General features: G+C 32.1%; 1 protein-coding gene across 1 annotated transcript in view; it reads left to right on the top strand.

Annotated features, from left to right (window-relative positions):
• The window catches only part of LOC106458769 (polyadenylate-binding protein 4-like), a 20,309-nt gene extending 6,670 nt beyond the window's left edge, over window positions 1–13,639 (top strand). The window contains exons 3-10 of the mRNA XM_013918316.2: window positions 1,956–2,115; window positions 4,648–4,722; window positions 6,517–6,750; window positions 7,283–7,489; window positions 8,786–8,942; window positions 9,234–9,517; window positions 10,633–10,857; window positions 13,003–13,639. Of these exons, the coding sequence (XP_013773770.1) occupies window positions 1,956–2,115; window positions 4,648–4,722; window positions 6,517–6,750; window positions 7,283–7,489; window positions 8,786–8,942; window positions 9,234–9,517; window positions 10,633–10,857; window positions 13,003–13,089 (1,429 nt within the window). The 3' untranslated portion in view covers window positions 13,090–13,639. The remainder of the gene's footprint in view (window positions 1–1,955; window positions 2,116–4,647; window positions 4,723–6,516; window positions 6,751–7,282; window positions 7,490–8,785; window positions 8,943–9,233; window positions 9,518–10,632; window positions 10,858–13,002) is intronic.
• The last annotated feature ends 10,741 nt before the right edge of the window (window positions 13,640–24,380 follow it).

The following is a 24,380-nucleotide window of genomic DNA, read 5'->3' as shown; positions in this document are numbered from 1 at the left end:
GACCTTCCAGCTATGCCTGGCTAACAGTACAGACATTACAATGAATCACTGCATATGCCCTTATGATATCGTATCCAATGATATAAAACAGACCTTTAGTCTTTACCAAATTACCTGTCTTGGCTGTGTTTCAATGGACTAGTATTTTGTAAAATACAGCTACATTATATACGTATATACATTAATACTACTTACAAATAAGTTCTTAAACTTATTTTTCTTAAAATGTAGAAAAGTAAAGCAAACAATTATCTCTTTTACTTATGACCTGTGTACTCCTTTGCTGCTTGTCGTAGGTTGCTAAGCCTTACGAAATTTCTCACGTGGAGGATATGAAAATATATTTTTTGTTTTAGGTTTTATATACACATTTTAAATAACCAAAAATAGTAATGAAAATTCTTATATTGATACCATAAATTCCACTATAACTTATCAAGTGTAATAATTAAGTTGTATTTGGGTAGAATAGAATATGAAATTTTGAGCTCACTAAAGATTTGCCTTATCGTTTCAAATCTTGAGAGAAAAGAACAAGATTAACACATCAAAATGGCGAAGAAAACCACTAGGGGACATTTTGAGCTTTGGATTGGTTATTCATGTCATCTATAGAAGTAAGTGTATATAAGGGAAAGTTTTCAAAAATGCAAAGAGGGGGCAGGACGGCTAATGTGTTTGATTTAGTGCATGAGCAATATCTTTGCACATAGAAAAGATAAGAGGTTCTTAATTTATATTCAGGCTTTTCAGTATCAGTAGTTTGAGTTCCTAATTTGTATGAAACTATAGACTTAGTATTTTGACATCACAAACATCTAATTTGAACCAGTGCTGCATTCAACATAGCACTTGACATCAGTATGTAGCTGTTTTTAATATTTATTTTCAATTAAGAAAATAACTAACATATACTACTAAAATTTTAATTATAATGTACAATTTGATACCAAACTTATTGATATAAATTCATGAAATTGTAGTTCAACAAAATTTTGAAGTCAACAAACGAGATGACATGGCCTTTGTTGTGAAAGTAACTAAAATGTAAAAAAAAAAAAAGTGAACTTGGTTTAGATTAAGCAAGATAATGAATAGTAAATTCTTTACAAGGTATGTTTGTGAGCAGCTTGTGTATTACGTTATTCAATACAGTAGCATGAGCGATGTGTTAGTGAGTGGTTTACAGCTTTTGATTGAATTATTAGTTAGACGTACTTCAAGAGCAATAAAACAACAGAATTAAGTATAGACAGATGTATACTGTTAGGAGTCTTAAAGCTGTTTAATATAAACAGCTGTAGTTTTGTTACAATATGTAGTCATTCTAGAAAGTAAAAAATGAGTAATTTATATTTCTTTTTATATTGGCTACAAGATTGGCAGAATCATACAGAGTTAGGGTAGATAAATTATAAAGTTTTACTGAAAAAAAACGTTGATATTTGTTTAGGAGAGTTTAGAGGTCATGCGAATGAAATTTTAAAATATCCAGATGAAGAAAAGTTGTTAATCTTTATGAAAATCGTTTTTGCAGAACAGGTAACACTAACTTTGTATATTCTCAGGCAAATCTTTAATAAACGAGAGGAAATCCTCAATAGCCACAGCACTTGAAATGGATATGGTCAAATAAATCAAACAAAAGGGTTTGACCTCCGAGTCCAAAACTGTAATTAGAACTCAAATTGGTTAAGAGGTGACTGAGCTATGAGCTCAAACTTTGTACTAAAAAATAAGTTTGAGCCATTCTATGAACAGATATGCTGCAGCTAAAAAGACTTGTAATTCTTAGTAAAAGCTTGCCAATTTTGTAAATGTATAAGTACTTTCAAAGTTCTAATATGTATACTTTCATTGTTTTGTAGTGATTACATGGCCCTGTGAATAGCTAGCACATTGTGCACATGTATAAATCTTTAATGTAGTCTGAATTAATTCAACTGTATCTTCAGATTTGTAGGCAAGTTTATACCACACAAGGAACGAGAAAAACTTATGGGTGAAAAAGCACGCAGATTTACCAATGTGTATGTAAAGAATTTTGGAGATGAATTTGATGATGAAAAGTTACAAGATTTTTTTGAAAAGTATGGGAAGATCACAAGTGCAAAGGTAAGTCATTCTGTTAAGGGAATGGGGTGCAGGTGGATGTTACAAAGGTGTGTCTGTTACATATAAGTGAAATTATTTGCATCAAGAATATATAGGTGAAAATGTAACACTATGGCAGTGGTAAAAATATATATATATATATTAATAATAAGCAAAACCAAATTCTAAAAAGTTAGGTTTAAGACAAGTTCTCAGTCTGCCCCCTTGAAGCAAAATACAATATTAAAATGTCTAACAAAAACAAATCCAAACAATTTACTTTTAATATGCGATTGTGCCAGTAACAAATATACAAAACAGGATACTTACAAATCTTACCATTTGGCAGGAAAGTACAAAAGGTACAAGTTTTAAAGGAAGAAGTCTGCAGCAATAGCTCCTAAAATAGTTGGGGATATTTCAATCTATCAGATATCTTAAAAAATGAGAACTAGCAAGAAAATTCAAATTAGGACTAGGTTTAGGGTACTATAACTCAATATCCTAAAACCTACTACCACTCACTATCTGTAGTTAACACTGACTCTATGTTCACAGAGAAAACTTGTAAAAAATACTTAATTAAAAAAAATTTTGGGTTCAAAATGCTTATAATGTTCACTGAAAGCTTGCCAAATTTCATTAAGATACACAAAAGACTAAAGGTTATAGAAACTGGTGTCTTTGAAGTTACAAACTCTGTCAACTCTGCAGAGTCCATAGTGTGAGGGTTAACTCTTTCATGCTATAACTTTTAAATTAGTAAGCAAATGTTAACAAAATTTGGCAGTTTATCAGTAAACATTACAATGCTTTCATACGCAAAATAGAAATTTTTTTATTATTATTATTATTATTAAATTTTAAGGTTTGTAAAGCATTTTTTTTTTTTCACATCTTCCCTATCTATCATGCAAAGTGATTTTCAATGTAAGATTAAAAATACTTTTATGCATCAGAAAATTTTGAAATTTCACAGGCAAAATCTTTATGATGTTCGGATAGTTATCAAACATTTCTTTAAAAAAAACTATTTTATCTGTTATTTTCAGTAATTAATCTCTGTAAGGGTTTGGTAGATTTGACTGATATTGCAACCACCATAAAAAATTGGGAAATAAATATAAATTATGCATCTTTCATTCTAGAACGAACACAAATTATAACACAAACATAAGTGTTTAGACTAAATAGTTTAAATCTCATAACATTATACATTTATTATTTTTTATTATATTGACCTTTCAACCGTGCCTGGCTAACAATACAAAAGTTACAATGATGCAGCACACATGCACTCATGTTACTGTATCAAATAACAAAGGTGACCTTTGGTCAGTACAAAGTGACCTGTCTTGGCTGTGTTTTAGTGGACTAGTATTTTGTAAAATAGTCACATTTCAATTATTATTCATTATATATGTATATAGATTATTGCTATTTTGAAGTAAGTTTTTAGTTATTTTTCCTGAAACTGTAAATAAAGAAGAAAAGCAAACAATTATCTCTTCTAGTTATGACCTTTGTACTTGGTTGCTAAGCCTTTAAAGATTTTGCATGTAGAGGATATGAAACAAAATATTTTGTTTAGGTTTTGTATATAATTTTGAATAACTAAAAACTCATAAAGTAATACATCAGTACCATAGAATTCTGTATATACTTAGCTGTATATGGGTCTTAAAAAATACGAAATTTCAAGCAGACTAAAAACACAATCTACCTGATTGAAATCTTGGTTCAAAAGAAAGAAATGGCATTAGGTACATTAGAAATGCTGAGAAATCCACTAGGGGGCATTCTGAACTTCTAATTGGTTATTCATGCTATATATAAAAGTAAGTGTATGTAAGGGAGTGTTTCCAAAAATGGAAAGAGATGGGCAGGGTGCTACTGTGTTTGATTTATTACATGAGCAATATCTTAGCAAATAGAAAAATAAGACCTTATTTTATATTCTAGCTTGTCAATATTTGTAATTTTAGTTTCTAATTCATATGAAACTATGGACTTAGTATTTTGACTTCACAAATATCTAATTTGAACCAGTGCTGCATTCAACATACCACATGATACACAAAAATTGATGTTTAACTGTTTTTTAATATTTACTTTTAAATTAAGAAATTGAGTAATGTATAGTTGAATTTTTTTTAATTATAATCTACAGTTTGATACCAAACTTATTGACATAAATTCATGAAATAATAGTTCAATAAAATTTTGAATGCGAGTCAGCGAATGACATCACATGGCCTTTCACCTGTGACCCATCTCGAAAGGGTTAATTGATTAGCAAATTACACTACACTCCCATTTCTGTAGCTAATTAGTATTACTAACCGAAAACAATTTTTTTTTTTTCTGTTAATTTATATATGATGGTTGTTTCAAACACTTTCTATGTGTGTTCATTCTTTTTAATTTTCAAGTGTACTTATTCCTAGTTTGTATCTCTACTGTTTAGCATCCATTAAATTTTGTTATTGATTTGATTTTGAAAGTCAAGAAAGAGGTATTGAAACTTTTCAATTTTTAATATATGATATACAGGTAATGCCAGATAATGATGGGAAGTCTAAAGGTTTTGGATTTGTAAGCTTTGAAGACCCAGAGAGTGCTGAGAGGGTGAGGTTTTTTTGGTTTTTTTTAAGTTGTGAAAAACTTGTTAAATATCCATAAATTGAAGGAAAATTTTGCCTTTTTCCTCCTCAATTTCTTGGAAATGATAATGATCTCATTTTATTTTAAGATTAATGTTTCAGAGAATTAATTGAAAAACAATTATTTTTAAAAATAGAATTTTTATATTGAATACTTAACCCTTTCACAACTTGTAGCTGTTCATCATTCAGAGTGCATGCTTGTAAATCTGCTTTGAAACAGTAACAAAATAGATATGAACAATTTTGTACTTTGAAATATTGCAGAGTATATGTTTTAGCATTATAATATTTGTATAGTTTATTTCTTAAATAATGATAAAAACAACAACAAAAAACGAATTTCAGTCATCTGTCTTGGTGTTTAAACTGTGACCATAACCAAGATTTATTTAAATGTTTCCTATCTTCTAATTTTACATTTGTTTCTCACATTTATGTATTATAATGTTACTGAATTTGAAATGCAGGCATTTCAAATAAATGACATATCTGTGACACGTTTTGAAACGTAAATGTTATTTTTTTGGTCAACTTATTTATAATGCAGTCAAAGTCACTTAAATGTAGCTATTTACAATGTCATTACACATGTTTTGCATAACTACTCTAATAGTAGTGTTGATACTTGTACTGTAAGTAGACTTGGTGATGCATATGATATGCCACTTGTTGAAAGAAATGGTGCAGTAAAATACTTATTTATGGCACACGTAATAATAATAATAACATATCTAACAAATGCTCAAAAATGTGTAATGTCATTTATCTGTGACTAATAGCAAAGTATGATCCTAATGTTCATTAATGGCTTGGATTTGTACTAGAGTTAAAAAAAACTAAGGTTATTGTATACAGAAATTAGCTGACAAGACTAACTTCGGTAAAACAAATACATATAGAAATTTCATGATTTGCTAATAAGAGAATACCATAAATAAATGACAGCCAAAAACTCCTGTACCACCTACAGATGTGTTCAGTTGGCTTTGAGGCATTATAATTTCTTAATTATTTTACACTTACATAATATAGAAATATCTCAATAGCAAAACATAATCCCAGATATCAGATTATTTATTATTTCGTTAACTTTAGAAGCAAAGTTAACAAAACCTGTAGAAAGTTGAATTTTATAGTTCCTGATATCACCAACGTCAAAAATGAACTGTTTGAACAATTTTAGCTAAAAAATAAGCAATCAAAAAATAAAAAAAAATCAATAATGAGCTGCTGCATAAAATGTTACCTATTAAAAATAATTGAATAACCTGAAGAAAATTTTTTATTCTGTATACATGATTGATTTCTGCAAATGCTGTTCTGAAATTTATTGAATGGCATTTTTAGAAATCTGTAGGAATGAATAAATGTCTATTTTTGACTGAGCTTAGCAGCATAATGCTTGCCAGACATAAGTGTGAACCAGAAGGTATCTGATCATAGTGATTCATTGAAAACCCTCAAAACTGCAGAGAATGTGGTTTATTCCAACAGGTTTGTTGAACTTGTATGTTTAGGAATAGACCATATCAAAAACACATGAAATTGAAAGTTTTGGCATTTGGTTAAATGATAAAGTAAATACTCAATATAGTAAAAGTATTGTGTTGGTGTTACATTGAGGATGCAAGTTTGTAAAAATTTAATGTTTTTAAAAAATTCTGTTTTAGTATTCAGAAATTGATCACTGTTTTAGAGTTAACACAAGTTTATAAATGAGTGAAAATTTGATTTGTCATTTTTTTTTTATCTGTAGGCAGTTGATGATATGAATAGTAAAGAATTAAATGGGAGAATTCTCCATGTTGGACGGGCTCAAAAAAGAGCTGAACGTCAAGCAGAACTGAAACGGAAGTTTGAGCAGCTTAAAATAGAGCGTATTACAAGATATCAGGGAGTAAACCTGTATGTGAAGAACCTTGATGATGGAATTGATGATACAAGATTACGAAATGAATTTGCTCCATATGGAACCATAACTAGTGCAAAGGTAAATTGCTATGTTCAAAAAGGGTAGTTATTGTAGATATGCTTATTTTGTTAAAAGATAGATATGATAATAGTTCTCTTAGGCATATGATGTGTCTTGTATTTTATACATTTTTGTGAAAATAGGATTTCTATAAACTTAAATAAAATGACTTATCTCCAGAATGTAACTTAGCCCAATATTTTGCTATTACAGCTTCATCAGGTACTATTGATTTCCTACCAGTTCACTAATCTAGTTGAATCTAAATTTCTAGATTCTAATGGATTAGTGAACTGGTAGGAAATTGGTAGCACCTGATAAAGCTGTCATAGTGAAATATTGAGCTAATGTAATTACATACTGGAGATATAGGTTATTTTATTTACGTTTGTAAAAATTTCTTGTAATAAACTTGTGTTAAACAAAATTAATTATAAAAATAGGTTTTATTTTGAGATACACAGACCTACGTGCTTTTGTTTTGGATCATTGGTTTTAATGAATGCATGTCAGTTATCCAAACTCATTAGTATACTTTTTTTGTCTTTAGGTTATGACAGACAGCAATGGTCGCTCCAAAGGTTTTGGGTTTGTGTGCTTTAGCTCACCAGAGGAAGCAACAAAAGCTGTGACTGAGATGAATGGTCGTATTGTTGTTTCCAAGCCACTTTATGTGGCATTGGCTCAAAGAAAAGAGGACCGCAAAGCTCACTTAGCCTCACAGTATATGCAAAGAATGGCTGGCATGCGCATGCAGGTAAATTGAGGATCTAGTATATCAGTTTAAAGTAGTATTTATGCCTTTACCTTAAGAATATATACAGTCTTCTCGGGATTAACTTTATAAAGCTAAATCCATCAGTTAGTCATACAGAAATTGCTAAATTTTGATGAAAACTTTGAACAAGAAATTAAATTCATTTTCAAACAATTTTTCTAAGAAAAATTAGCAAACTAGCTGTAATGTTTGAAAGCTCTAATACTAAGTTATTGATGAAATGCAATTTTATTGTATTTGTTCATTTGCCATTTGTTGTGATGACCAGATAGGCCACTAGTTTCTATACAGTCAACCAATTTTAAGGTTAAAAAGAATTTGGAAGTGAGTGATTTTTCTTTTTAATTTTATTCTTAAGTTTATATCTAATCACAAATACCTTATGTGTTAAAAGGTGTAGCCAAAAAAGAATTGAGTGTATGACTTAAAGGAATGAAATCAAAACTGGTGGCCAAACTAGTAGCTACACTTGTAGCATTGGTAAGAATTTTACAGCAAATATTCATTCATTAGTTAGCCAGGCCTTGTTTTTTGTTCAACTAAACATGATGGTGGGTAAAATAAAATACTCAATCCATTTTTGTTGCACTTTTTTTTCACACATAAGGTGTTTTTAATTAAATATCAAGACTATTTTTCAGTATGCACCAACAAACCTCAACATGTAAGAAAGTGACACTCAGTAGTAAGTCACATTAGCTTTAGAATTGCAACCCTATTATTTGGAACAGACCTTTACTTTACAGAATCAACCTGATTCTTTAAAATTTATAGTGGTCATTTCTCCTCTAAAATATTGTTAATAGCTTTCTTTATCTCTTTCACTACGTGGTCAGTCAATGTGAAGAGGGGTGGTGGATAAAATGGGGATGATGACACGCTAAGACAAAATGTGTCACGTGGGTCACACAATAGAAATTCAGAATTTTTTAAAAATATTCCCTTGTAGATTTAAGAACTTAACTTGTATACTATTAAAATGGCTTATTAGCTAAGATTTTATGCTATTCTAATTGGTATAACATAAACAAAAAGTAGCATAATAAAATTCTAGATGTAAGACACTAAAACCTTGTGTCATATGCAGTAAAGGATACCCAAGGCAATAGGGTTAACAACACACTATACCGTGTGTCTTGATTTCATGTTGCTTACAACTGTTCTTCCAAATAATTGTTAGGTAACTTGTGTGAGGAAGTATTGTAGCGATGATAGTTACAATTGCGAGGTATTGGTAGTTTAAAGCAAGAAACTAATAATTTTTCAAATTTCCAGCTTGGCCAAATGTTCCAACCTGGAGGAGCAGGTTACTTTGTACCAACTATGCCACAGGCTCAGCGTGGCTACTTCCCCTCGCAAATGCCCCAAATGCGAGCTGCTACTCGTTGGCCTGGCCAGCCAGCCATTCATCATGGTGGACAACCAAGTGCAGGTTTGTCATACCTTTTCTGAAAGTTCTGATATCAATGTAATCAACCAATGATTTAAATATAAATAAATCTTTTCCTTGGTGAGAGTGAAAAGTAAAAAATTTCAAAGACACTGATTTTTTTTTTTGAAATTGATATTAAAAATAGTAGTTTAAAGAGCAATTCAATAATTTCCTATCTGTTTATCATTATGATTTAATAAGGTTGTATTAATTGATTTAGGATGAATACAAGTTTTGTTTGTTTTGATTTTTTAAATTTGTGTTTATATAATATATTTTACCATTGTAAAGCATTCCAAGGAGTTCACTCTGTCCCCTATGCACGTCAGTCAAGACCTCAAGCTGGAGGACAACCAGGATTGCGAGGTGGAATAAGTGCTCGACCTATTACAGGTCAGCAGGGAACAGCTGCTGGTCGAGTGGCAGGAATGCATCCCTCTGGTATTCCTACAGCAGGCCCAACATCTATTCCAGGGGCTAATGTGAACCACCCTCGTCCTGCTACTTTTAAGTACACAGCTAACATTCGTAATCCTCATCAGCCAGTTCCCGTTGGTCAGCCAGCTGTCCAACAGGTAATACAGTTCATAATATATGAATTACATTTGAAAATAAACTTTCCTTATGAAGGATCATAAAGGGCATATGTTTGTGATTAATACACTTAGTAAGATACAGGATGTAATTTTGATTTGAAGATCAGTGACCAGCCATAATGTCAAATTTGGAAAATGGCTGGCCAAGCAAATGTTATTTTAATAACATACTCAGACATGTTTTCTTAAGTAACAACCAATTTGAAGTACCAAGCAGAATCTATAATAATTATATTGTGAAAACTTGGTTTTGTATTTTGCCATTATATTTGTATCACTATTGTGCTTTCTTGATTTCCTACTGTTGACTATGTTGGTAAACTACAACATGTTAGTTATGTTTGAATATTACATCCTGAATTCATCATTTAGTACTACTTCTTCAATAATAGAAACTCAAATTAACTTTCAATTTATGCAAAGGATATTTTTAAAACTGTAAAGCTATTTAGTAAATATAAAGTTGTGCTTAATTGAACTTGCATGCTTCCTGTTTTTGTTATTAACTGTATGCTGGAAGGTAGTTACTGAAATAATGCTGGTGATATATGCCTTCTCTCTTACCATTTGGAACTTTGCTGTTTTTTAAATTTATTTATTTATATAATACACCCCATGGACAACAGTTTCTAACAAGTATGTTTGAACATCTGATACAAGTCTCAATTTATATTTCTTATATAAAAACAAACACGCACACACAGGGAATGGTGTGAAAACTTGGTATTTGTAGCTGTAAGGCTTTATGGGGGGGTCAAGCAAAAGAGTGAATAAATGTCTAGTTCGTGGTTAATTTTACTTGAAAAATAGTTATCAGTGATTTAGTATTTTTAAAGTATTGGAATTCATAAGTAACATTTCATAAGGAAACTAGGTAACTTAATGTTAAATTCTCAATCTACACTGCAAGTCTTTGCCCACATGTCTATGAGCTAATGAAGTTGACTTTTTAGGCTGATTTGCCAGTATATGTAACAACTATCACTTTGAAATCATCTTAAGATGCAAGCAGTGTGGCTTATTTTAGCTCTTTAAAATGGTCACAGATGTGGTTTTAAAATTCTTTAACTATAATAATTTGAATTAACCTTTAGGTGCCTCAACAAGCTGTACACATTCAAGGACAGGAACCACTAACATCTTCTATGTTGACCGAGGCTAACCCACAAGAACAGAAACAGATGTTGGGAGAACGCCTTTTCCCACTCATTCACCGTACACACCCAGATTTGGCTGGCAAGATTACTGGAATGCTGCTTGAGATTGACAACTCTGATTTGTTACACATGTTGGAACACCATGAATCCCTGAAAGCCAAAGTATGTTACTGTTGAGTTATTCCTTCTGGTAGTTGTACCATTGTTTTCTTTCTGTGGATAAATGTAAATTTGATTATTCCTGTAGTTGAGTAATGTAGATTGTGTTGTAAGAGGTTTTCTTAGTTATCTATGAACTATTTTTGGTTATATTTTTTCACTTAACTCTTTCTTATCCAGTGACTTGGGTTATTACAGGTACAAAACGACATCAAGTTTTGAAAAGTTATCTGTGACTTAACCCTTCATATTATGCCCAAAAAGTAAAATAACTGAAATATTGAGATTTTAAATTTTCTAATGGATTTGCTTAGATGAAATTTGTAGAAATATCCAAACTTCTAGTTTTCCATTTTTGCTCACTGTTGTAATTATTATTGATATGGTGGACATTGTTAAATTTTGCCTGCATAGGTACACATTGTCAGTGGGCAAAACTGAGCTGCAAATCTGATAATTTTGCATTCATTTGAAACTTGTTTTTTAACTCGTATATTCTTGGTGTTATGATGGCTGATTTATTTCATAATTCTTTCTTTTTCTCTGGTTAGGAATATGTTTCTTTAATACAAAATAGTGTGTGTGTGAACTATGTAGATGAAAATGTAAACTAAATGTAATTGAATTTTGAAAGAAAAAATTATGAATAATGCGCATTAACTTAAATAAATACAGCTGTTATTTTCTGCCACTTTTCAAGACTATTATTAAAGTTAAACATTTTCAAAATTGAAGTGGATATTTTCTGATATGCAAGGCTCAGAGTAGGTAGATTTACAGATTCTAGACTACTCTGGTTTCTTGTGGATAGTGATTGGAAACTAAGATTAAATTAAAACAAAATATTGCTGTCCTTACTTTACTTGTATGAACAAAGTATATAGACCTAATTAAATGTAATGTTAACCTATGTGTAAGAGGATCAGCACCATTCATTTTGGGAAAAAACAATTGCCCCCCCTCCCAATCCCCATCCCCAATGAAAAAAAAACAAAAACTTGTCTTTGCATGACCTATGATTTATTTGTTGTGTTGTGTAAAATATCTTTGCTGAGTGCAAATGATGCTATTAGTTCTGTTTCATCACTGCATGCTACAAATATATTTATATGACAAGTAAATGGACACCTGCAAGTTTTCTGAATCAAATTCAATGTTAATTTTTTTTTCTCCAATAGCAAATATTGGTTAAGCTTTCCCATTAATATACAATTTCGACATGTTCCAAAAATTATATGTAATTTTCACATTGACCTACCTTAGTTTATTGCCAACACAATTCTTGTTCAGCATAGAAATGTGGTCAATTATTTCTAAGACTATTTTATGCCCAACTGAAATATGAAGGTTTGGGAAACTAGTATGATACCTTACACTTGTTTTGACACGCTGTTCTTACCAGCTTCACCATTTTCGATGTTTTTCTAGTATTTTTAATAAAGCAGGCTGTGTACCAAAAAAAAACAACAACCATTTGGCTAAAACATATTTCAAAATTAAATGATGAGCTCTGAATTTGCTTTTCAAACACGTAAGAATAACCAATACAGGATGCTGTTTATCTCTTGTACAAGGCTGATGATATTTTATGGCTTATTGTAACAGTATCTTGTAAACAATCAAACTTGTTTACTTAAGAGTTTAAAAAAAATTCTGATATAATGGAGAGAAACCAAATTTGGGAACAAGAGTAAAGGATTTTTTAAACAAGCATGGTTTAGATAGTGTTCAATCTTGTTTGTAAACTGTGTTAACTGTTTGGTTAAGCAAATTTTGAATATTGTTTTTAGTGCAAAATGATAATGGATTTTTTATTCATGGTGTTTTTAGAACATAAGTATGCTAATTTTCTCTGAATTTGTAATTCTAATGTTCAATTTGTTTACAGATTTTGTCCCATAGAAACAGTGCTGCCTGTCTATTTTTTGCCAAAACTTTATATAGCTACATGCTATGGTAACATAAATGCCATTTAAAAACAAAACAAAAATTTAGTGTTTTAAAACCTATGGCTTCATTTGAAATATGAGAAAGCACATTTTTTACTTTTGTAAAATAATTTAATAGTTAGGTTCAAGGACTATTTTGTTAATTTTGAAGTATGAGAGAGGGAAGGTAATGGATGTTTTTTACTATTATTATTATTAGGTTGAGGAAGCTGTTGCTGTTCTTCAGGCTCATCAGGCCAAAGAAGCCCTGGCTGTAGCAACTGTAGTTGGAGTGAAGAAGGAATAAACAAAACAGCATTTAGTTTATAGAATTTTCTCCACTAACAGAACAGGGTATTTTGTTTATAAGACATTACAGCTGTATTTAACAATAGTCAACATTCTCGCAGTAGTTGTACTTAATTATACTTGTCATAAGACTACGTTAGGCGTATTATGACAAGTATAATTAACTATAATCATGCTTTACCAGCTTACAAAAGGCATTTGCATCATAATGTTTCTATAACTGTTCAAACAGAGCATCAGCAGTGAATGACAACCATAATATAAAAAAGAAATTCATATTAAACAATACATGCTGAATTGTCTTACAAACATAAGAATATCACTGGCAGCTCTAGCAATCTGCTTGTGATGGGTGGGTGGTGTTGTGTGATCAGAACTCATCTGATTTTTATGGTGTTTCCTACAAACATTAGTACTTTTTATGGTTTAAAAAATAAAGAAAAAAAGCAAGAAAAGAGAAAATGCCCACGTGAACATCAAATTTAGATGGTTTGAAATACAGAAATATATATATATATGTATACATAATACAAAAAAAATTAAAAAAATAGCAAAATACTAAATATACATAATAAAAAAAAATTTTAGTATTAATTTGTCTTTATTCAATCTTTATGTATGCTGTAATATTATTGGGCTGTAAATCATGTTATTCTTTGCATCAATAAAGGGGTTGTTAAGGTATTCAACTCTTGAGTTTGTTTTGCAGTTGATATTGTTAGTTGCTACTACTAATTATATCGTTTATTAGGGTCGGAAAAAAATGTATGATAGTTGTTGTAATGAATCACTATAGTGGTTCATAATGGGGATCTCGCAGAATTTGCTGAAAACTCTTAATAGAACATTCTATCAAAAACCACGTTAAAAAAAACATTCTTGAAACAACACTCAAAACCTCCCTTTTCAATAGTTAAGACCACCCAGACATTGATAATAAGCAAAATAAGTGATCTCACGATTGTTAAGACAAAATCACAACATTGCTATTTGTTCATGTTATTATGATTATTAATATTGTTTCACAAGCTTACAGCAAAATTGGCTGTGTATTTTGCACCAAAACTGAGACAGAATCACTATATGAAAGACTGCCCTATTTAAAAGTTGATTATTTTTCATTGAAAGTTGATTTGTGGTTATAAATACACAAGCTGAAATACCTGTCAACTGACAAGGAATGTTTAAACTTTAATTAAAACAAGTACTCGTACATTTCAAAGTAATAACTTGAACATAAACTTTATCTCAATTTTTAAATTATAACAAAGCTTCTTCATAAACAGCAGTTTGTTTTCCAACTACCAACAAATAAAGATTTTAAGGTGATCCCACCTTTCAACATCCTACATCTCACTGACCATGAGAAAAGCATGGTTGTTTGGGAAACAATCCAACTTTCATACTTTGACCTTGAATCCCTCTAGAATATTCAACATTGTCTACAGTGTCAACCTGCCAAGATTGACTCAATAGGCTGGGGGTAATTAACCAACAGGCTCTACAAAATAGAAATTGGGTTAAGTTCAATTTTAACCCCTTTAGGACATTTCTCATAATACATAGTGTTTACATACAAATTTTGGTTGAGATTCACCCAATAGGCTCGGAGGAGTGCTGCTCGTGTTTACACGAAATCTCAAACACAAAGCCACCAGGCTCTGTAAGTAATTACTTAAGTAAATAAAACTATTATTTAAAGACACGTTTTAGAGGTATTTGTTTTAGTTGAGAAGACCGCTTTTTTCTGGTAAAATGTTACACTTAGTAGGGGTTGTCTTCTATATTATGACTTCATTATAAAATGATTGTGTTATCTACTGTAGTGTGGGATCGCACAGAAATTTTGCAAAATACTCAGAGACTACTTTTAAACTTAACTCGATCTACTTAATTTTGACCTGCTGCGAAATTTTCCAAGCCCTTCACTTTCTGCAATCGAAAAATCCGGTGTTTTCCTAGCATACACATTAGTTGGAAACTACAATTCCTGCATTGATTGGAAACTGCCACGTGAAAGGTTCTCGATTTTGCTGTTGCATATCATTACTCGAATTTGCTGTCTCTATGCGGATTCCTGCGACTATATTTCAAGTTTTTAACAGTGGACGATTACCATAATAGATTTTCCTATTCAGACGACTGTGGTGACTCTTGCTAGTGTTTTTATACTTGCTGAAATCGTGTGTGTGTGTTCAGTATTTATTACCACTGCATATAGTACTATTTCATATAGTTATCGCTGTTTCTAAATAGTTGGTGTTAAGGTAGCGATTGTAAATGTAGATGACTTGCGCTTAGTGTGTCGATATTATCTATTTTGCATGCCTTATTCTACTTGTGCACAACAGGTTATTGAAGAACATGCAGTTATAAGAGGGTGAGCATGTTACTGAGTGTTATTACATTGCATTAATCTGTGTTGTATTTTCTTGGAATAAACATTATTCCATCTGATTCGATTGTTTTATTACTTCTCAACTTTTGTTACATTATACAGTGAAAGTGATGGAAGCCGTCATCAAATTTATACACAAGCTTTGCCTTCAAGATAGTCCCTTGAGAACAACTTTACATTTTGTTTGTTGTAATTACATGTGTTTATTCTTTTATTTTGAATAAGTTCAGAGTGATGGTTGGGTGAAAAAGCCAATGCAGCAATAATCTGTTGAAAAAAAACTAACATTCAACTAAACGCATATGTTGAAAAATGAATCTCCATAAATGGACATAAAAAGTGTTAAACAAGATTTTTTAAAATGTTAATTTAAAACGGGGAGCACGAAAAAACAGAAACGAACAAATGTAAAGATTATATTTTCAAGCCTACGACTTTCGGCAAAAAAAAAATTAAACAAGGCTGGGGAAATAGTGTACATTATTTTCTCGAGTTACAAATCCTTATTTTAAATGGTTTGAAACGTTCCTTGTGTACTGAAGGGCTGGGTGATGGTTCTGAACGAAACTGATAAAATTATTGAGTTCACCTGTGCTGGAAGTTGAGATTCCAATGATGTCATTAATGTATAGTCGGTATAAAACAGGCATAAGTTCGAAGAATGTTGTGTTCTATGTAGCTTACAAACAGGTTGGCGAATGATGGTCCCATCCTGGTTCCCATGACTACACCCTTTGTAATACAAGTCATTGAAAGAAAAAGCGTTCAATGTTAAACTAGTTCGGCTAGTCTTACAAGAGTGCCTGTTGATGGCTCTAGCACTTGTCGCTGGTTGAGGTAGAACACTAAAACTTCAAGACCTCACTATGCGATATGACAGTGTACAAGGATTTGATGTCTACTGTGAATAGTAATGGGTTAGGAGTAGTTGGGGATATTTCGCTAAATATCTGAAGAGACTCGGTTGTATTTGTGACATAGGTTAGAAGAGTACGCACCAAAGATGTGATTTTGTCTTTAAAAACTAGAGATTAACTGTAGGATAATTACATGTTGAAACTGTAGATCTCCAGGTTTGGGTAGGTGTTCTTGGTTCTTCTGTAATTAAGCCTCGTGCATCTAGTGGGAGTATCTTCTGCACCTATTACATTGTTTATAATCTCCTTTAAAGTATTTTGGTATTCTCAGGGAACTGTTTGTAGTTTAAAATAGTATTCTCAATTAGAGAGTTATTGTTCTGCTTCCACTTTTTACAGGACCTTGAACCATATGACTATGGTACCACCTTTATCCGCAAGTTTCATGACGATGTCATGTATATCTTTAAGTTCTTTGATGGCTTTTTTTCTCATCTATGGTCAGGTTGTGTTTAATAGAAAAATTTAGGTTATTGATTTCCTCTTGACACTTGTCGATAAAATACCCTAAAGCTGGAAATTTTTCTTGGTTAGGTGTCCAGTTGTTATTTTGTCTTTTGAATGAAATGAAAGGATTTTCATTAGAAGAAGGAAGGATATCTTTGTTGTCCTCGGATGGATTTTGGTTATTGTTCAACAAAGCTATTGTTGCTGAATTGAGTTCGTAAGCGTAAACGCCGAAAATGTGTATGAGTATGAGGGCGTGTAGGAACAATTTAAGACTTTTGATCAAAGCTGATCTTTCAATGTTTGATAGTAGAAGGTTAGGAGGGATGGTTATGACCTGGTTGGATTAAGTTTTTGTGCGATTTATGTTCCTGTAAGCTTGAGGCTTGCTGTTGTTGATATGGTCTGTTTGAATATTGTGGGTCAATTGATTATTGTTTGTTCCATATTATCTCAAATATGATTTTTTTTTTAGTTGTGGGTGAAGGCCACAGACAGTATAAGAATGATTTTTAATATTTTCTAAGTTTTTGACTTGTGTGATTTTACGTTATTTAATGTGATAAAATACTTTTTGTTTAGTTCAAGTGTACTGAGCGTGCCGTCTCTTCATATAGACGATAGCGTTTGATAGCAAAGGTTTTGAGATGCAAAAAAATTGCCGCTGCTATTGGAATACCACATAATCTCAACTAAAGTTTCTACTCCAACAGCCACCATAAGGCTGATATGAGGAGTCGTTTCTTGAGTTATACCCACTTCCTATTTGGACCCATGACCTTTCAACTTCGGCTCGTAACACACTTCTGCGGTCAATTAATTAATAACGTGAAACAATGTGGAAGAACATCAAGAGCTGGGTGTCGAAAGCACATCACAGGAAGCACCCCTACCGCCACTACTTTTGTCTCTACCTCTTCCTACAAAGTAACCCTGACCGTCTCACAGCGTATACCATATTTTAACTATATACATATTGAGTTCTTAAGGCTTATACAAATCCTTTGGTGAAGTAATAATGAATATTGTAATAAATATGTTATATTATAAATAAATTGTGTAAAAGTTATGATATTTGTGTTATTTATCATAGCATATTTTTACGTTCATAACCCGGAGAAAGGACAGGTACCTCAGTTTTTAGTAAACAGTAAGTAAAAAGGGATAGCCAACTATACACACCCAACTTCAACTCAAGCACATCGTACAGTAAAGCCGACAACGCATGCAAATACGACTACGTAACAAAAAAAAACAATCAAACTAATCACAACTGCAGAAGTCATAAGTAACATAAAACACTCAAAAATACAGCACCAGGACAGGACAGAATACAAAACATATTAATAAAAGAGGGGACCCATGAGATTGTATAAGCGCCTACCAGCACTATTTATTTCTTAAATCAGGTTGTATACCGACCACTTGAAAACAAGCTGATGCTCTTATGTTCCCAAAGGAGGGTAAACCAGCAAGTAACTCGGGAAAACTACAGACCTATCAGTCTAACCAGCTGTTTAGGAAAATTGCTAGAAATAACACTAAACAGCAGGTTACTTACTTATCCAGAATTAACTTCAAAATGGCTTTAGAAAATACCGACAAACTACCGATCGAATTTGCCACATCTTCAAAATTCTGAGGATTAACTTACGGTTCGAAATTGACGTGGATTAAACAAAATTAAGAGGATCAAAAATAGGATCTGGCTTAGAGCGAGGTATCTTGCGAGTCTGACAGGTAACAATCAAGCAGCTTCACCAGACACTACACTCAAAATATAACAGACATTAGGCCTGTCATAGAATACGCCAGCACGGCATGGTTAAATGTTTCACACAGAAAATAAACTTTATACTCACAAAAGCCTATAAAGCACCCTGTACAACAAACTTACCCTTCTCACATACATACACAAACACCTCTATATTATCTGACAGACTCCTTGAAAATTCGCTCAAACACTGTAAGCAAAACAAAACCGAACTGATGAGTAACTTAAAGGGGTATATCATACATGATGGACAAGATCAAAAGTACCTCGCCATTAAATAATATTATTAAAACGTCCATTCAGTGCTAGGCATTACAAAATTTTCCCGATACATTAAACATTTTTTTTTAAAAATGGTTTTATTTTATGTGTATTAACATCTTTTTTTGTGTGTATATTACGTTATTACAAAAATGGAGTATAGTGTGAACGCAGGACTTTGTGTAAACTTACATCACCGGTTTCTGTGTAATTATGTGAAATCGATTATATCAGCCCATAATATGGACATGGCCAGGAACTGAAAAGGGGAATGTAAACTTTTATTTATGGACGCTAAGTAAATAAATCTAGCATAGTGTAAGTATGGGAAATATCATCGGAAATGTTTTTTGCAGATTAAATAACACCTTACCAACCTGGACACAACATCATTAGTGCGGAGCCCGTGGAAACATCTTGCAATGTAAACCTGACCAAACTACAATATCAAAGAACAGGAGTTTTAAACAATAAAAACTTCCAAACATCATCTTAGAAGGAAATCAAATTAAACATGAAATCTGAAACAGCAATAATATAACAAAAGTAAAAGAGTAAAAATCTACTGTTAGGGGGGAGGAAGAGGTTGAAGATGTATCAGACAGTACCAGGGCCAATAAAATCAGACCTAGAAATCCAATACAGCTCAACGGTAACAGGTAATATCGGAGGACTAGCTTAGATTTTGCAAAGTGCTTGGAGGGTTTATTTAGTTAGTAGGACTTCGAGGCTAAAACTGATTTTCTCGGAAGTTTTTTCTAACCACATTGTAAGTTACTTCTTCTGAGACTAATTTTTCGTCTCCAGATTTACTGGATTCTTCTTTGAGACTTATTTGGGTAGCTTTACTTTTGGTTTTAATAAAATTAGTTTGAGTTGTCTTGTTTGAAAGCTTATATTGGCTAAGAGTTTCTGTAAATGGTTCTCTAGTTTGTTGAGTAGGCTGGGTTTTTGGCAAAAACGTTTTTCATATTGGCGAGTTGGAATAGTTTATGAAGAAATGAAGTAGGTGAAGGAATGATTGGTTATTTTAGTGAGAAATTGTTTTATTCCTAGTAGTTCGTAACCGATATATAATGAACTCACAAATAAGCATTTTGACAGGAGTGTAGTTAAATTTTCAGGCTTTCTGAATAAAACTTTCATGTAGTTTCTTGCGAATTCCATATATCGTGAAAATATCCGATATTCCGTGGAAACGCAGATCGATCAGAAAATAAGATATATTTGGATATTTCGATGATAAATTTACTAGAAAGTCCTACAAAAGTAGATGGAGGTTGGCATATTATGATATAGTCACCGAATGCTGGGGTAGGCGTTCGTAGTTGGCTGGAAAAAAAATGCCATCTCTACGTCGTCGATGGGTGGAACTTTCTTGAAGTTGAAATTCTTATCTGACAGTTGAGATGAAATTTCTCACAAGGAAAAACATTTGAAATAAGGGTAAAGGAAGCACAGACATTTTTCATGCATGTAAGCACAGAGTTTCCAAAGGACGAGAGAGTACGACTTTTTTGGACCTGAACTTCAAAATCCCAAATGTGGATCAAACTATCTTAACTTCACTCTGTCTACTTTCATATAGGACACTGAATAAGTACAACCAAAGACCTAATATCGCTAAGACAACTCATTCTTCATTTCTCTATAAGTAGAGAATTTGAACCGCGCCATCTAGCGACTGGTTTTATAACAGTTGCTGAGCCGCCTATATAACTACTCTTTATAACATGTTCAGTAATTTATAGTTTACAGTTAATAGTGTTTGTTTATCTTCGTGTTGGTATAACATCAAATTCACGAGGTAAATAATCTAATATTTGTATATTGTTCACGCTTTATTCAGTGTGCACTAGTTTAAATAAGTAGACACATATTTGTCAATCATAAAATACGCCATTAAAACTTGTGAATACAAACAAATGATTCGGTTGAGAAATCGTTCATACACAGTATTAAAAGCACACTACAGCGTTTAATACGATACCAAGCTAATGATTACAATGTTTAGTACTCTTTACAAATGTTTCAATGACAAAATTTTACGGTTCCATTTCTTACCAGGACAACTTTCAGAATAAGACAGAAAGTGTTTTTAGTGTATGCAACATGGCCTTCATGTTAAGAGTATCTAGGGTGAAAACGTATTTGAAACATACCTACTCTACATTTGGATAATTTTTTACACTTCTCACGAGCATGAAACACCAGTGATGCTAAGACAGTGTTGTGGGTATGTAACAACAGGGAAGATTACTGTAGAAGTTATATTCCCTGTTTCTGCTGATAACACATATTTTGCAGTTATTCTGATTACATTTTTCGGTTGGAATTGGACCGTTTTAGTAATAAATAACAGTTAAATTCGATTTTTTTTGTTTTTCAAATAGGGCAGGTCAAAACTGAGAATATGTTGTAGGATATATTACAAATAAAAATATAAACTTTAAATTCAATTATTAGTCCTCATTAAAATAAATCACTTCACTGTTTGTTTGTTTGTTTTTAATTATGCACAAAGCTACACAAGGGCTATCTGTGCTCTGCCCACCACGGGTATCGAAACCCGGTTTCTAATCACTTCACTGGGTATACAAAAATATAATAAGAATTATATGTCACACCAATTTCAATTAAACTACATTTTAAACTACAGTGTTTTTTTTTTACTTTTTTGTTACGAATATTTGTTTGATATTGAAAATTTTCTGAAAGCAAAACAGATTATCAGTATCGCAAATTACACAAACAAAAATGCTGTTATTTACTATGCACAATACAGAATGCTTTTCTTAGTAAATATACATTGAATTCTGTCTTAGCTAACCAGTATCAAACTGAACTCACCTGTATCATGATGCAAAAATAGGACTAAACGACTTACTAGTTAACTATACAACCAATCACTTAAAAAAAATAAAAACGTTTTGAATTTGTAACTCATACGTAGAAATCCTATGGGTCATAGGTGAATTCCACCGTAGAAAATCACCATTAAAATACACCATTGGGAAGGTAATTTCTTATAATTAAAACGAAAGGCAAGAAAGAAATAATAATTAATATCAAAAGCAAATTTGGGCGCTTAAGCTATAGAATGCCATATTTAAAACTAACATTCAATGCAATTGACGTTCCACTCTTTTATTAACCAACCAAACACCCCTTTCACACAACCAGTGGCCCAGTGGTATGTCTGGGGACTTACAACGCTAAAATCTGCGTTTCGATACCCGTGGTGGACACAGTACATATTAGGCCATTGTGTAGTATTGTGTAACAACAAACAAGCAGAATTTTGTTAGGGTTGTTACACAATGATGCGTTTTTTTTCTGACTGTTTCTCAAGATGAGCATTTATTTTTCGCATTTACCATTTATTTTATTACGTTTCGTTTGTGTTGCAGTGCAGTTTTGATCACTTTTTGTTTGATTTCGTGTTCATTGCTATTAAACGTAGAACAATTTCTAGTAATTCTTCATTCTTTAAGGGTACTTATCTCACAGTCTTTAGAAACAGATAATTCCTTCATTTTAACTTCAGAATCAATTTATGAAATTGGATTGGTTGAACTGCATCAGTACGCTTATAAGGTAATTTTGTTTGCTCTAAAGTAAAGATTTTTCAGGTTCCACACGTTACCAAGGTCTGTAATATTTATTGATAGCATGATCGATTTTCTCCTTGTCATTGTTTTTGACTTGACTTAATCTTAAGTGGTCTGCATGTTTGGCCGTAGTCCCCCTCCCCCCACCTCCCTTTTTTTTTTTTTCTATTGCACGTTATCATGGCAGAACTGACGTTTTGGCATGCTTTCCCACGACTTTTTGCCTCTCGCTGTTCAACGAGATGGATTGTTTGTTATTCGACATATTATATATCTACATGGAGGTACTTGATTTTTACCTCACCAAAAGCTTAAGACATCAAACCTCTCTCTCTTTCTTTTTGGGACAATTGAAAACTTTCAAAGTACTTCCACCCAGATAGCTAATTATTGGCTTATCTCTCTAACAGCAGCAATAAACCTCTAAAGGTTCTTGAAATAAGTTATCTTTGTGGATCTCGATGTCTTGAATATAGTTATTGTTTAGTAGAGGAAAACAAGGAAAGTTCTTTACAATTCTGGCTGAGATAGCTTATTCCAAGGATAAAATAATCCTTTGTTCGACTGTTTACAATCATTTTATTCGTAACTTTCTCGCCCTTAAAAAAAGAGAGATAGAATCGGATGTGATTCAACACACTGATGTATGTGGAATCGATATAAACCCTTCGCCACCGGAAGTGGTAATCGTGGAACAGTACACCGTTCTTAATGAGTCCCTTGTGGTACTTGAGTGTTTGAATAATAAAACTTGATATTTACCAGAAAACACAGTCAATGGAGTGACGATAGACTAGAAGAAAACGGCGATACGTAAGGGATGGCTTTGCTAACATATTCTTTAATTTCACGATAAAAACAATCTTGTATAAACAAAATATATTGTTTTTCCTGTTAAAAGAAAAAGAGAGGACATTCCGATTAATAACCCTTTATATACAATTCCATTTCCACGTTATTTTACTTTCGTAACTAATTATATGAGTCCTTCCTCTTTCTTATAACAATTTGTTATAAAAGAGTTAGGAAAACTATAGATTTTCTCCGGTTTGTGTAGTGTTTTTCTGAATACTCTGAAGAAGAGGCTTAAAACTAATTTGTTCCCAACAGATACAATGTTGTAGATCCCGATAAAGAAGAGAACGTTTCCTGGTGGCATTCTTTTCATTTATCCAGTAAATGACAGTGAAATAAAGTAAAATGTACGAAATGTGATTCCAATACGTAATTTTTCAAATTTGATTTTTTTCAAGAACAAGAAAAAATGAACAGATTACAATATTATGACACTTTTAGACGACAGGAATTAACAATAATTTCAATCATTAATCTGTGGATTCTGTATCTTTGGTGGAAAAAAGGTTAAGGTTATTCAACGTTTTAATATAAAGCCATAATTAATAAAATAATTTAAAAACCTGCCACACAAACCAGCCCGGCATCTTAATGTGGATCCAAAAAATTAACCACTCCGGAAAGGTTTGGGTTGTTTTGATTAGACAAAAAGAAGACGTTTTGCATCCTTTTCGAGGTCTGAACCAAACCCGTGACCGGATACGAGACCATGAGAGCCAACATGGAAAAGTTTACTTGTAAATGTAAAGAAAAACAAAGTAGCAATGAAACATGCTTGAAATGTTCTAGATGTGATGGTTTAAAAGTAGCGATTAAGCTAAACTGTGGGTCCAGGTCGGATGAGGGAAAAACTTGTTCGAAGATATCCAAATCGATTTGACGTGTCAGTTAAATCGAAGATTCGTCAATTGATTACTACATTGACAGCAAAACCTAAAAAAAAAAAAAAACGAGAACCATAGTAACGTTAGCTTCAAAAGGGGGGGGGGGGTATTAAAATAAGAACTCATTAGTTTCAATATTTTG

Source organism: Limulus polyphemus, unplaced genomic scaffold (genome assembly GCF_000517525.1).
Source record: "Limulus polyphemus unplaced genomic scaffold, Limulus_polyphemus-2.1.2 Scaffold511, whole genome shotgun sequence".
In the NCBI taxonomy this organism is placed as follows: Eukaryota; Metazoa; Arthropoda; class Merostomata; order Xiphosura; family Limulidae; genus Limulus; species Limulus polyphemus.
The sequence above is the reverse complement of the archived record's forward strand: the minus strand, read 5'-3'. Positions and strand labels throughout refer to the sequence as shown.